At 43.5% G+C, this 16,071-nt stretch overlaps 1 protein-coding gene across 1 annotated transcript in view; it reads right to left on the bottom strand.

The window, feature by feature from the left end:
• LOC126354659 (proton channel OtopLc-like) overlaps positions 1-16,071 on the bottom strand; it is a 220,498-nt gene that overhangs the window by 156,779 nt on the left and 47,648 nt on the right. The window contains exons 4-5 of the mRNA XM_050004434.1: positions 10,601-10,681; positions 2,455-2,616 (exon numbers count right to left, since the gene is read on the bottom strand). Coding sequence (XP_049860391.1) covers positions 2,455-2,616; positions 10,601-10,681 — 243 coding nt within the window. The remainder of the gene's footprint in view (positions 1-2,454; positions 2,617-10,600; positions 10,682-16,071) is intronic.

Genomic DNA, 16,071 nt, shown 5'->3' with positions numbered 1-16,071 from the left:
GTTTCACTTCCATACATGGCAACACTCCATACAAATACTTTCAGAAATGACTTCCTCACACTTAAATCAATACTCGATGTTAACAAATTTCTCTTCTTCAGAAACGCTTTCCTTGCCATTGACAGTCTACATTTTATATCCTCTCTACTTCGACCATCGTCAGTTATTTTGCTCCCCAAATAGCAAAACTCCTTTACTACTTTAAGTGTCTCATTTCCTAATCTACTTCCCTCAGCATCACCCAACTTAACTCGACTACATTCCATTATCCTCGTTTGCTTTTGTTGATGTTCATCTTATATCCTCCTTTCAAGACACTGTCCATTCCATTCAACTGCTCTTCCAAGTCATCGGCGAACCTCAAAGTTTTTAATCTCTTCTCCATGGACTTTAATACCTACTCCGAAATTTTGTTTTGTTTCCTTTACTGCTTGCTAGATATACAGATTGAATAACATCGGGGATAGGCTACAACCCTGTCTCACTCCCTTCCCAACCACTGCCTCGCTTTCGTGACCCTCGACTCTTATAACTGCCATCTGGTTCCTGTACAAATTGTAAATAGCCTGTCGCTCTCTAACTACTTAATCCTAACCAACCTAAGGACATCACACACATCCATGCCCTAGGCAGGATTCGAACCTGCGGACTGTAGGGTCTAGAACCGCTCGGCCGCAAAGGCCTTCTCGCAGTCACAGACGGTGCTTTTGTAGTAACTGAAATAACATAATTGACTGGATTTTAGAAAAGGTGAGTAGTCCCAAACAAACAGGTGCTGTATGTTTTTTGGTTCATTTATTCCAAGTGACATTTTTCGGGTTCTGCCTATTATCAGATTTCCTGGTGTAAACAATATAACAATTTATTAGTTATACATCTTTTGAAACCAAAATATTAACTATTATGCAGGGGCAGTGGCAAGAGGGGGGGGGGGGGGAGAGTGCTATGGGGGCTACAGCCCCCCCCCCCAATGGAGAGTTATATTATACTGGACAAAATGATTTCAGAAATCGGTGAATATATTGTTCCTACAGATTCAATCATTTTTAATAATTATGTAGCAATATAGGCTGCAATTTCAAATACATATTAACAAAAGCATAAGAGCGGAAAATACCTTACTATCCAAACTAATAAATATAATTTAACTTAAAATGGACGTCTTATTATTTATTAATACACATTTCTTACCCTGAACTCCATAACAGTTACCAAAAACTACTTTAAGCAAAACCAAATTTTACCGATTTGTCAGTGGAGGACCCCAACTCCCCTTTTGTTAAGCGATATTCTATTTCCCCCTTCCCCCCTTCGACCGATTTCTAGAAAATGCAAAATCGAACTAAGAGTCAGAACCAATACATATCATTTCATAGCAAAAATAACTTTGACAGCTTGTTTCTTACTCATACATTCACAAATCAAAAGGTGTGATATATAATTTAAACTTGGAAAATGGGAATGTTGGTAATGAGAAGGTTCAAAAATGGTTCAAATGGCTCTGAGCACTATGGGACTCAACTGCTGTGGTCATTAGTCCCCTAGAACTTAGAACTACTTGAACCTAACTAACCTAAGGACATCACACACATCCATGCCCGAGGCAGGATTCGAACCTGCGACCGTAGCAGTCGCACGGTTCCGGACTGCGCGCCTAGAACCGCGAGACCACCGGCCTCGTGAGACGGAGTACGAAAAACTGCTATCTCGGTGCGCTCGCACTTGCTAGGTAAACCACGTTAGCCTTTTAAGATAAATAAATATCTACCACATATAAGAACGTATAAGAACACATATTATTTTACATTTAATTTAGTTATCCATCCAGCAAACTATTGCTCGTTTTTCTGTTTAATACAAAGCTCTTTTCCTGCGTCTGGAATTCACGAATCTGTCACGGGTTGTAAAATAGTTTTAAGATCTGCCTTATGAGGTTGACAAATTCTACAAAAACTTAAATAAATGTGCGTGCTGGATACACCATTTGAGTAAATGACCAATAAAGCGTTTTTGAAACTGTGCAACGGATGGCTCTCGAAAACAGTTATCTGATTTACCACAATGTTAATACGATGAAAATGATAGATCCTGTAAATAGGCGCCTGTAGAAATTCTCAGAGAAATATCTGCAACCTAACTAGAGAGAAAGAATGATTATTTGTGGAAAAATTGTCACAAAAAAACAACAGTGCCTTGTGAAACTCTATACAAATGCAGGAAATCTAACCTGAAACAAACATGTACGAAGTCACACAAATGAAATTGCAATGCAGATGAACATATTGTGGGTAGGAGGAATTGGTAATAATAAAAAATTCGATATCTGAAGATATAAAAATATGATGGACCATGAAATTAAAATGAAATCGAAATACTTGGACCTACGTTACCACATTTTGATGGTGGAAGACGATTGGTTCAAAAATTGTGGGATTGTTAATGGCGTAAACAAACCTTCTTTTGCCGCAGTTGTTCGTCATCAGGAAACTGTTGATTGCTGTTTGATTGGGGGTCCCTGTAGCACCTGGCACATAGCATGTCCTCGCTCATTTGTCGTTGTAAGGGTGGTGGTTGGTACCACTCCGTTCCGCTTCTGGACAGCGCGCCGTAACGAAGCTGCAACCAAGATGATGATCACCTAACTCTCTAGATAACAACTTCCTTTCATATGACTAACATTTTTTTAATAACAAAGGGAAAACTGATACCAGATAATGAAGTTACGAATAGAAGTCTGTGGTGGGGTGAGGGGAACAGAGAGACGAATGTAAGGGGAGGTGGTAAGGCGGGCGGAAGGGGTTGGGAGGAGAAGTGATGGATATCTCGATCGCCTAATGAAAATTTGGAAGATCTGTAAGTCCAGCTTTTACAGTTGCTAATTGTTATGTACTTACGGAAAACGAAAAAAGAACACATGTATTTAGGATCACCATATTAGTAAGTGTAATTGCCAGAGAACAGTAAAGTAATGACACAGTGCCCCGCTGTAGACTGTTAACGAAGGCTCGAGCATACGGGTTAGGTTCCTAAACCTACTCACTTCAAGTTTAGAACAAGCAGACACTCATCGCACCAAGTAGCAATTCTAAGTCATCTTGTATCCGCATACAGTCACTCAACGACGACACTTCCCCGTACATCATAGCGTCATCAGTAAATAGCAGCAGGTTGTTGCTCACACCGTCCGTCAGTTCGTTAAAATACGAGGGGCGTTTGAAAAGTCCAAAAGATGGCACCACCGCCGCTTATCGAGCTTATGTTTAGTTAGTAGCATCTCTGGAAAGAACGCACACCAAGTTTCATCCATATTTGTCTATTTCTTTGTGTTTGGCATTCGTGTGAATCAAGGAAGTCGAGTGATTGTCAAAAAATGGACGAAAAAGAATTTCGTGTGGTTATTAAACATTACTTTATGAAAGCAAAACGCCTCAGGAGACTAAAGAGAATCTTTATAAACATTACGGTGATCTGCAAGTTCGATTAGAATAGTTTATAAGTGGTTTCAAAATTTCCGGATTGGCCATATAAGCACAAGTGATGGTGAACGTTCTGGGCCCCCTGTGGAAGTTACGACTCTAGAAATCATTGATAAAGTCCATGATATGGTGATGGATGACAGAAGAGTTAAGGTGCGTGAGATTGCTAGTGCTGTGGGCATCTCGAATGAACGGGTACATAATGTTGTGCATAAACATTTGGTCATGAGAAAGCTAACCGCAAGATGGGTTCCGCGATTGCTCACACTTGACCAAAAACGGATTCGTGTGAAGTATTGCAAGGATTGTTTGCAGCTTTTCAGGAAGAATCCGCAGGACTTTAAGCGCCGTTTCGGCACTGTGGATGAAACTTGGAATACTACTATACTCCTGAGACCAAACAACAATCTAAACAATGGGTTACGAAGGAAGAATCTGCACCAAAAAAGGCGAAGACCATTCCTTCCGCCGGAAAGGTTATGACAACTGTCTTTTGTGATTCGCAAGGGATAATTCTCATCGACTATCTGGAAATGGGTAAAACTATTACAGGTGCATATTATTCATCGTTATTGGACAGTCTGAAAACCGAGCTGCAAGAAAAATTCCGGCGATTGGACCGTACAAAAGTCCTTTCACGACAATGCACCAGCGCACATCTCAGCAGTTGTGGTCGCCAAATTAATGAAAATAGGATTCCAACTCGTTTCACATCCCCCCCCCCCCCCCCCCCCCCCATTCCCCAGACTTAGCTCCCTCGGACTACTATTTGTTCCCCAATTTGAAGAAATGGCTGGCGGGACAAAGATTTTATTTAAACGAGGAGGTGATTGCAGCAACTAATAGCTATTTTGCAGACTTGGACAAGGAAGGAATCAACAAATTAGAACAGCTTTGGACGAAGTGTACAAGTCTAAAAGGAGACTCTGTCGAAAAATAAAAAGTTTTACCCCAAACACGCGAGTAGTTTTTATTTTTGCACGGACTTTTCAAACGACCCTCGTATGTAGGAAATAACAGCGGTTCTATCACCCTTTCCTGCTGCACGTCTGACGACTGACGATATCCTTGTGACTGAAGAAATTCGTCGTCGACTACAACGCACAGGGTTCTACTATCTAAGAATTCACTCAATTGACAATTTCTTTGAGGTCTCCATATTGAAGACTTAAATGTGAATGTGTTGTAGACTACATAACTATTTATAAAATGAGTTTTGTTTTCTATTATTTTCTAGTACATGAGGTGATTATGTGAAAGCGTTGAAAGTTAAATACAGTTTCGAAGAAAATGTGGGAAAATATAAGTTAGCGCAAATTAGTAGCAAAAACAATCATGTAATGTTCGAATACAGCGTTATTAATGTGCTGCTTGACACAGTCTTGTCGATTAAATATCTAGGTGTAACATTGCGAAGCGATATGGAATCGTAAGAACGGCAGTATCAAAGGAGAACGATGGATTTCGGTTTACTAGGGCGATTTTAGGAAACTGTAGCTCATCTTAAAGGAGGTCACCTACAGAACACTGGTGTGACCCATTCTTGAGTACAGATTGAGTGTTTGGGATCCCCGCCAGGTGGTGTTAAAGGAAGGCAGCGAAGCAAGGCATGCTAGTAGATTTGTTACCCATAGGTGTCGATTAACACCTAAGATGTGGATGTAGCTGCAGGTTAACTGAGAATGCCATCTAGTATAAGGAATAGGAATCGCGTACAGTAAATAAAAGTCCCGAGCTTATAACGATTATGTTTGACTTATTGAAAGAGTGCTCTGTTCTTTACAGCGTAGTACTTTTTTTGTAAGTAATGGGACATGCCTGGATGGCAAAGAGGAGCATTCAATCATTACCTGAATTTAAACGAGACTGTATTGTGAGACTAGATGACTTTCGAAGAACTGTCTGAAAAATTGGAAGATAAGGGCTGCATGTACTGTCGACGACAGACTCATTAAAGATGGAAAGCAAGGATGCATTGGGGAAGGAGAAGGAATAAAATCGAAGCAACCATCCAGCCATTTTCCTTAAGCGATTTAGGAAAATCACAGGAAACCTAAATCTGAAGGGCCGGACAGGAAGTTGAACCACTGTCATACCGAATGCCACTCTGTCATGTCATAGGATAAGAACTGCTCAGAACTTGAGGCATTAAAGGTCAGAGGCGTATCTATGTTGGGGTCGATAGCCGGTGTAAGGTATACATGTTCGTTGACCTGCTCGCAGATGATATCAATACAATTTTCTTCTGGACTGTCATATCAGACGAATAGTCATTGATTATTGCACGTTTATGTTTTTGACCAGAAAATGTCTGTTTGGATGAAAAGCAGATACTTTGAGGAAGCCGATAAGGAGTGCCCCGATTGGTTGCTCGCTGACCTAGAAACATAAAGAACTTGGTTTCGTGTCCAGCAAAGAGTTTTAACGTGTCATAGATGTTTACCAATGTGTATACTCAGCTAAAGAGGACGACAATAAATTCACCGCAGGTATGGTTAGGTCGAACCTTTCGAGATTTCCTTTCTGTCGGAAGCCGTGTTAATTATGCATCGTGGGAGAACCTATTCGTAGTTTGGAATGTGTGGAAATGAACAAAATGACAATTTGAAACATTGAGTCGGTTCATGAGCCGTATGCGAAAGGCGCAACTGGTAACGCAATGTTATCGCAAGGTAGGGGTCTTCGTTCGAATCCCCATCCCCCAAACAAATTCAGAATGTCACCGATGTCCATCACAGCGTATACGGACCTATGAGTAAACATGTATCAACCAGGAGCCTGAGATGAGGAAATAGTCAACATGTGAGGACAGTTCATAACAGGATGACGACGTGAAGAAAAATCTAAAATTTTGTTTGGAATTTAAATTTTTTATTTAATGCAGTAAATAACAAATTACGCAATGTCGGTATTAGAACCAGACTGCGTATCAATAATTTACTGTCTGTGCTAATATCTGTCACAGCTATGGAGTGGAACATCACTTGATAGACTAATTCCAATCAATTAAATATTCTTGTCTTCCTGTTAATGATATTTCAGTTCCCTTTGTTTGGATGAATAACATATTTTATTTAATCGACCTGTAAATTCGCGGTTCTATGAGAAATAGTGAAGTTCCTAAAAGCATTGTTTCGAAACTTTTCCAACGCGGTCATCACCCAAGCATCAGTGTGGCTTCCGTCCAGTACAGGAGTGATTGTTCGCAAACTTAGTGTTACTGAGCACTTACGAGAGGATTCTTTTTTAACGTAGTGTTACTGATTCTTTTTGCGGATTATTTTTGTATTTTTCTTAAATAAATGATACAGAGCACTGGAGTAGTTTAACTTTCCACAGAGATGCTAATTCGAGTTACTGCGCGATGAAGGTACTTAATACAAATGCTAATTGAAGTAATACAAATCAGTCGTCCTTTTTCACAGATTCTCTTTCGACTTCGATACTGGGGAAACTGAATATCAGCAACTTTGTGCGAACAGCTAAGTTCGCTCTTTAATAGACTCTGTTACAGGCAGAAATTAAAAGAAATCCTTCAAGTAAAGGAGTAATGATGGCCATTGCATGGTATCCTCTAGTTTTATTTCATCCTAGTTAATTTAATCTAGAAACTAATTCTATGCTCGTCTGCTGCTTTCCTTTATAATTATCACTGCTTTCGCTCTCATGGCACAAAAGTCTGGGAGTTTTTAAATGATATTCTCTGGTCGCATTTGAAGCTTTACCTGTTGTGCACTCCTCTTTATCACGGACATAGGCACAAAGGACACAAAATTAGTCAACCCGAAAGACATCACACTAATAGCGTGTAACACTACTTCTACTCTTCATAATGAAGTCAGTTCGGCGAGGAAGAGAATCCGGGTCTTCAAGTATGCCACTGAAGCTACTCCTGTTGATGAGATCTCGCAGAGCTACCAAATTGGGGGTGGGGTGAGGGATGGGGGAGGGGAGGGGAGTGCTGATTGCCACGACTCACCTGCTGTTCCAAATAGTATTAGACATTTCCTTTGAGATTAATATTGGGTGACTTAGCCGCCCAATCGATGTGTGATTGGATGTTTGAGTGTCGGAAATTTATGCTCGCAGCCCTAAAAACACTGCTGTTGTCATTTTGAAAACAAAAGTGTCCTCAGCAATCCCTCAGCCATCCCCAGAATTAGTACAATTTGTTCCTAAAAATCATGGTTTTTTGGACGCATCTTGGTAACAGATACAGATTTGCGAAAGCGGAAAACTGGCATTTTACTTTTCGTACCCACAAATCGTGGTTTTGCGGGGTTTTCTCAGAAACTGCTCATGAAAAAATGGTGCTTTTATAAGCCGTGAAACGTCGTCCCTAGGCTATACCTAATGCAAAAGAACCAATTGATTTCTTCAGTTTGTCTGGGCTGGAGGAAGTGTGTAACGTTTCAATTTTGACCCTGTACTGTACGATAGCTTCAGTGCTCTCGTTCTTCCAATGGGTAAACAAATGGTCACTCGGCCAAGGACTGTATAAAACACTTGATCCCTTATCTCTGTGATCAATAAAATCCTCCATATGACCGCCTGAAATAATTCCGTTTTCGTGCGGTTTTTGGAACATATTGGTACGGGAACAGTCGTGCGGAAGTAATATCACCTAAGACGGCAAGAGTACATCAAACATAAATAGCAGAACGATACAGGCAAAGCCAGTCTATTGCCACAAATAGGTCCTGCCCGTGTAAGGAACCTGAATGTCGACACCAGAGAGAGATTCATTAGGAGATTTGTCGGGAGCGTGGCCTTGTACGGCTCAAACACGTAGACTGCTAGTTCCTGCAACAGGAGACGCCTGGCAGCTTTGGAAATGTGGAGCCGGGGGAGGATGGAAAGGATCTTGTGGCCACCAAATCTCAAAAATGAAGAAATTCTTAGAAGAACAGGTGAAAAATAGATAAGAGTGCGAAAAAGAATTAATGATTCATGGCACGAAAAGAAGAGGAAGATACAGACAGCGATAATGTAGATAAATGAGAGATGAAAGGACCAGGCTCTTATGAGGAAGTGAAACACTAACAGGGACAGAGAGGAATGAATAAAAAGAACTGCTGCCAACCGGCCAATTATAAGGAGTCACCCTCATACCGCCAAAGGCCTTGTCAAAGAGGGCAGAGGAGCGAACAGAAATTCGGGGCATCTTCTTGCTCTCGGATAGGAAACTGCCCCTAAAAGGCGGATGAATGAGAAATGATGAACGTCATGAGGATGTAGAAGCCAATGGAAACCTCTGTAATAAAGGCATATGTGGCCTTTGTTTGAAAAAGTGTCACGATGATCTTTCCACTGAAAAAATATTGCGCATTAGTTCTCTATTAGGATCTCCGGCTGTCAAGATGGAGGTAAGACTGAATAACCAGGGGCTTAGAATTAAGAAGAAAACTGTTCCTTTAATTGCCTCTTTCGTCCGGGGTGAAAATCAAATATCAAGCGAGAAACTTTCAATTCATTTAAATGCTATTTCAAACCCTGAGATTGTGATGATCAATTGACGACACCCTGCCAGCTTGGGTGGTCTGTATCTACAACAGACGATGTTAAGCTTAATATTTAGACAAAAGAATGATACATCACAGAATACTAAAACTAATTAAAATACCTTACCTTTAGATGCTGAATTTGGTCTCATTGTCTTGATTCTCGCCATGGTGCGTTCCATCCATCTAACATTGTTAATATTAGGTCAGGGTCTTTGTGTGCTAATGAAAACTGGTACTCGCTTTTTGTTTTACTATTGATTCTTCATTTTTATTAATTTAACTTTTTCACAATAATTTCCATCTTCATATCACATACTATTTATGAAACTCTCTATATAAGACGACAGACTTCCTTCCGTACGCCCATCAACAGTCCACCTCACAAAACCACGCTCTCCCCACAACATCAAAAAAAGCTTTGCATCACCTCGGTTCCGAGAGTTCCGGAACCTGTACAGAAAACTGGAATAGAGGTCAACATAAACATCATTTCCGCCCTTTTTATTGCTCATGAAAACCACACATTGCATGTTGTACCATCATACAGCGAGACCTTCAGAGGTGGTGGTCCAGACGTTCCCTTGCATTGATGCATGCTTATATTCGTCGTGGTATACTATCCACAAGTTCATCAAGGCACTGTTGGTATCCAGATTGTCCCATTCCTCAGCGGCGATTCGGCGTAGATCCCTCGGGGTGGTTGGTGTGTCACGTCGTCCATAAACAGCTCTTTTCAATCTATCTATATCTACAAGGTTACTTTGCAATTCACACTTAAGTGCCTGGCAGAGGGTTCATCGAATCATTTTCATACTACTTCTCTACTATTCCTCTCTCAAATGGCGCGTGGGAAAAAGGAGCACCTAAATCTTTCCGTCCGAGCTCTTATTTCTCTTATTTTATTATGATGATCATTTCTCCCTTCGTAGGTGGGTGTCAACAAAATATTTTCGCATTCGGAAGAGACAGTTGGTGATTGAAATTTCGTAAATAGATCTCGCCGCAAAGAAAACCGCCTTTGTTTCAGTGATTACCATCCCAACTCGCGTATCATATCAGGGACACTCTCACCCCTATTGCGCGATAACACCAAAGGAGCTGCCCTTCTTTGCACTTTATCGATGTCCTCTGTCAATCCTACCTGGTAAGGAGCCCATACCGCGCAGCAATATTCCAGCAGATTGCAGAAATCGTAAAAATTAAATTACCCGCTGGTAAAAGAAATATTGGCCTTCCAAGAAAAAAAATGGTGTGACACCCCCAGTGCAGACTGAGGGGTACTGAAGGAAACAGGCTTTAACGTATGAAGGAAGGAAGAAGATACGGGAAGTGAACCAGTTTCTATACAGGTCAGAAACATAAACACGAAAGAATTATATAGTACATTCATAGAAGACAGACACGCTACATTGGCCTAACGAACTAATCCAGACTTTTTAATCCGCAGTAATACAAGTAAGTGTTGTCATTAACCTGCCTGTATACACTGTGTTTGTTTTCCATTCTGCTTCAGGGATAGTAAAAAGTTCGAGTTTCAGTGCTCTGTATAATGTGATAACAAAGATGACAAAGAATAAATCCAAGTGATAGACTTGTTAGATAGACTTGTTAGAGACTCACCTCGTCCTCTAGGACGTCGCCATCACTGTGGAAGCGGTGTTGCCTCACCACGTTCCCCCTGTCGGAACGACGCGCTGCCCCCTGCAAAATTGCAGTGACATCTGTTTACAAAGTGGCGGTTATCTCGTTAGACACTAGACTCAGTATATCATAGCGCAGCGACTACATTAGCTTCTTCCATGGCTAAGAGAATTATTTATCAACAATAGAATATAAAAAATCTGAGAAGGATTACAGTTGAAGGGCACGTGATGTATCTGGAAAGGGTTAAGATCACCCTCAGACCACAGACATCAACTTCAGAGTGGAATTCTACACGATACGGTCACATAAATGTGACCTCCGCCTATGTTAGACGTCGACATGCAATAACAACTCACAGACGCCAGGTAGCTGAACTAGCTTTGGAAGATATACAAGGGTAACTCCAAAAGAACTTTCACACTATTTTCTTAAAAGTTCAGTTTTCACTCTGCATGTGTGAAAGTCTTACAGTGTGTAGATACATCCTTCCCGCTTGTTTTCAAACTTAGTTCAACCTGTTCCCGTGAGTAGCGCCGTCACAGCATGTCTTCAAGATGGCTGCTACACTTGACGTTCGTCAGAATCAACGTGCTGTCATAGAAATCTTGTGCTGTGAAAACGAGACAGTGGTAAACATCCACAAGAGGCTGAAAATGGTGTATGGAGATGCTGCTGTCGATTGCAGTACAGTTAGTCGGTGGGCAAGCAGGCAATATTGAGGACTGTCCTCGCAGCGGCAGGCCTCGTACCGCACACACTCCAGACATTGTGCAGAGAGTTAACAAACTGGTGACTGCTGAAAGACGCATCACAGTGAACGAATTTTCACGCTACACTGGGATAGGGGAAGGAAGTGTTTGCAGAATACTGAAAGTGTTGGCGTTAAAAAAAGGTTTGTGCCAGGTGGGTTCCCAGGCTGGTTATAGTGGCTCACAAAGAAACAAGGAAAACGGTATGCAGCGAACTTTTGGAACAGTACGAGAATGGTGGACATGAATTTCTTAGAAGAATTGTGACAGGTCATGAAACATGGCTCTATCATTTTTCACCAGAGATGAAGAGGCAATCAATGGAGCGGCATCATGCAAACTCACCCGAGGAAAAAAAAAAATCAAAACCGCACCTCCTGCTGGTAAAGTTATGGCTACGGTGCTTTTTTTTTTATTCCGAAAGACTCTTGCTTGTGGACATCATGCCGAGTGGAACCACCATACATTCTGATGCGTATGTAACGATACTGAAGAAACTACAAGCTCGACTGAGTCGTGTTCGACCACATCGACAAAAGCAGGATGTTTTGCTGTTGCATGACAATGCACGGCCACATGTCAGTCAAAAAACCTTGGAAGCGATCACAAAACTCGGATGGACAACACTGAAACACTCGCCTTACAGTCCTGACCTGGCTCCATGTGACCATCATCTCTTTGCGAAACTGAAAGACTCTCTTCGTGGAAAATATTTGAAGATGATGACCCCCTTGTGCACGCTGCCAAACAGTGGCTCCAACAGGTTGGTCCAGAATTTTACCGTGCGGATATATAGGCGTTGGTTTCAAAATGGCGTAAGGCAGTTGAGAGGAATGGAAATTATGTGGAGAAATGAAAATATTGTTCCTAAAAGATGTATCTACACATTGTAAAACTTTCAAACATGTAGAATAAATGATGGATTTAAAAAAAATTGTATGCAATTCTTTTGGAGTGACCCTCGTATAAAGTGTGTTGGATGGATGAAGAAAAAAGTGAAGTCGTTGTCGTAATACGGAAACGGAGTGATTTACCTGACGGCCAAACGGGCATATCAATTGCTTTCAACCAAGAGTGAAGGCATTTCCAAAACAGCTAAGTTTGTAAACTGTTCGCATGCCACCATGGTTGAAGTATTATGAATGGCAAAATGGCGCTATCCAAAACTGGCGATGGGGAAACTGTGGCGCACCATGGGCGAGAGATGACAGGGGTGAACGAAAGCTGCTGTGATGTCTGAGCGCGAATAGACGTGCCACTGTTGAGTAACTGTATGCCTCGGTGAACCAAGAGGCTACCAACATTGTCTCCTCAACGACAGTTCAGCGAACATTGCTGTGTATGGGCCTACAAAGCAGACACATGGTTCATGTACCCATGCTAACTGCTGTCCATCGGCAACGAGGGCTGGAATTTGCGCGCCAGTACCACAACTGGACATCCACAGGCGGTGTTTTCAAATGAATCACGTTTTATGATCCATTGGACACCGGACAGATGGCCGTTGGCGTGAGCGACGTGATGCGCCTGAAAGCAAACATCCTGCAACAATCGTCGGATCGTTATGGTCTTGGGAATGTTTTCGTGGGACTTCCTGGATGATCTCGTCATTCTGGAAAGCACACTGAATCGACACAAGTACTCATCTGCGCTTGGGTATGATGTCCACCCCTACATTCACTTCGTTTTTACATCTACGAGCAGGACAATTCAACATATCACACAGCTTGCAGTGTTCCTGCGTGGTTTGAAGAGCATCAGGATGAGTTTAGCTTGTATGTCCTGTATTGTATGTTAATCGGAGCCTAGAAACAACAGAGAGGCTCCGACCCCGCCGTAGCTGCAGTGGTCCACAACCCCACGACGGCTACCACAGTGCACCCCTCCGCCACCCCACACTGAACCCAGGGTTATTGTGCGGTTCGGCCACAGGTGCGGTGGTTACCCCCCCCCCTCCCCCCGCCAAGGAACATCTCACACAATACGAGTGTAACCCCTATGTTTGCGTGGTAGAGTAATGGTGGTGTACGCGTACGTGAAGAACTTGTTTGCGCAGAAATCGCCGACATAGTGTAGCTGAGGCGGAATAAGGGTAACCAGCCCGCATTCACTGTGGCAGATGGAAAACCGCCTAAAAACCATCCACAGACTGGCCGGCTCACCGAATCCCAACACAAGTCCGCCGGGCGGATTCGTGCCGGGGACCAGACGCTCCTTGCCACCCGGAGAGCCGTGCTTAGGCCGCACGGCCAGCCGGGCGGGCGAGTTTAGCTTACTTACATGGCCACCAGACTCTCCACATTTAAACGTAATCGAGAATCTGTGAAACCGCCTTGATCGGAATATTCGCGCTGTTGATCGTCAACCGGGAAGCCTACCATAGCTGGCCAAGGCACTGGAGTCGATATGGCTCCACATCCATATCAATACCTTCCAGAACTTCATTGACTCTCTTTCTGCACGTCTCGCTGCGGTCCACGATGCAAAATATTATTACTCACGCTTTTGACAGATGGTCACGTTAATGTGGCTATACAGTGTACGTCAATTCTCCAATAAAGCTTCTTGTCAAAGCGATGCAAATGAAAGAGGGGCACAAACTGCTATGAAATGTACACTCCTGGAAATGGAAAAAAGAACACATTGACACCGGTGTGTCAGACCCACCATACTTGCTCTGGACACTGCGAGAGGGCTGTACAAGCAATCATCACACGCACGGCACAGCGGACACACCAGGAACCGCGGTGTTGGCCGTCGAATGGCGCTAGCTGCGCAGCATTTGTGCACCGCCGCCGTCAGTGTCAGCCAGTTTGCCGTGGCATACGGAGCTCCATCGCAGTCTTTAACACTGGTAGCATGCCGCGAGAGCGTGGACGTGAACCATATGTGCAGCTGACGGACTTTGAGCGAGGGCGTATAGTGGGCATGCGGGAGGCCGGGTGGACGTACCGCCGAATTGCTTAACACATGGGGCGTGAGGTCTCCACAGTACATCGATGTTGTCGCCAGTGGTCGGCGGAAGGTGCACGTGCCCGTTGACCTGGGACCGGACCGCAGCGACGCACGGATGCACGCCAAGACCGTAGGATCCTACGCAGTGCCGTAGGGGACCGCACCGCCACTTCCCAGCAAATTAGGGACACTGTTGCTCCTGGGGTATCGGCGAGGACCATTCGCAACCGTCTCCATGAAGCTGGGCTACGGTCCCACACACCGTTAGGCCGTCTTCCGCTCACGCCCCAACATCGTGCAGCCCGCCTCCAGTGGTGTCGCGACAGGCGTGAATGGAGGGACGAATGGAGACGTGTCGTCTTCAGCGATGAGAGTCGCTTCTGCCTTGGTGCCAATGATGGTCGTATGCGTGTTTGGCTCCGTGCAGGTGAGCGCCACAATCAGGACTGCATACGACCGAGGCACACAGGGACAACACCCGGCATCATGGTGTGGGGAGCGATCTCTTACACTGGCCGTACACCTCTGGTGATCGTCGAGGGGACACTGAATAGTGCACGGTACATCCAAACCGTCATCGAACCCATCGTTCTACCATTCCTAGACCGGCAAGGGAACTTGCTGTTCCAACAGGACAATGCACGTCCGCATGTATCCCGTGCCACCCAACGTGCTCTAGAAGGCGTAAGTCAACTACCCTGGCCAGCAAGATCTCCGTATCTGTCCCCCATTGAGCATGTTTGGGACTGGATGAAGCGTCGTCTCACGCGGTCTGCACGTCCAGCACGAACGCTGGTCCAACTGAGGCGCCAGGTGGAAATGGCATGGCAAGCCGTTCCACAGGACTACATCCAGCATCTCTACGATCGTCTCCATGGGAGAATAGCAGCCTGCATTGCTGCGAAATGTGGATATACACTGTACTAGTGCCGACATTGTGCATGCTCTGTTGCCTGTGTCTATGTGCCTGTGGTTCTGTCAGTGTGATCATGTGATGTATCTGACCCCAGGAATGTGTCAATAAAGTTTACCCTTCCTGGGACAATGAATTCACGGTGTTCTTATTTCAATTTCCAGGAGTGTATATTTTGAGACAGGAAACTTAAATGCTGGAGACTATTGTTTCTTATCTCAGAGCACTGATTTTGTGAAAATTTATACCACTCTGTCGCCTAATACATTTTGATACGATAGTTTAGGAACAGGCTGTGCACATAACCCTAGTAGGTGCTTGTAAGGATTTAAGCCACGATCTACAAGAAGGGTAAAAAGGTTAAACTGCCATCAACATCGCATTGCTTTACTAGATGTGGTTCTATTGTATCGTCTTGTTTCCCTCAAATCTCTCAGCGGATTTATCCAACCGGTTATAGGGGGCGTACAGTTTTACGAGGACTTAGAACCACGACAGTGTCTGACATTTTTCACATTAACAAATCATATTCAGATATGGAGCAAGCGATAAATGTGAGGAAACTTCGCAGGACAGACTGGGACTTCAGCTTTAGATCATTCTGCCACAGTTAACAAAGAAATTCGTTTTTCGATACAACTCGCCATATTTACAAGTAGTTGCCCTGGTGTTAACTGAAAATGTTTTCTACCTTTTTGGCACAGAGCCAGTATCCATAACACACTAAAATAAAGGAATATGTAACTTCTGCTTGCTCCAGCTGAAGACGAGTCTGAAAACGCTCGAAAACTATTTCACGGAAATAAATATTTCAAAACTGACTGGTTGCC

Source organism: Schistocerca gregaria, chromosome 3 (assembly GCF_023897955.1).
Source record: "Schistocerca gregaria isolate iqSchGreg1 chromosome 3, iqSchGreg1.2, whole genome shotgun sequence".
Classification (NCBI taxonomy): domain Eukaryota; kingdom Metazoa; phylum Arthropoda; class Insecta; order Orthoptera; family Acrididae; genus Schistocerca; species Schistocerca gregaria.
Note: the sequence above shows the minus strand (reverse complement) of the source record. Positions and strands in the feature narration are given on the sequence as shown.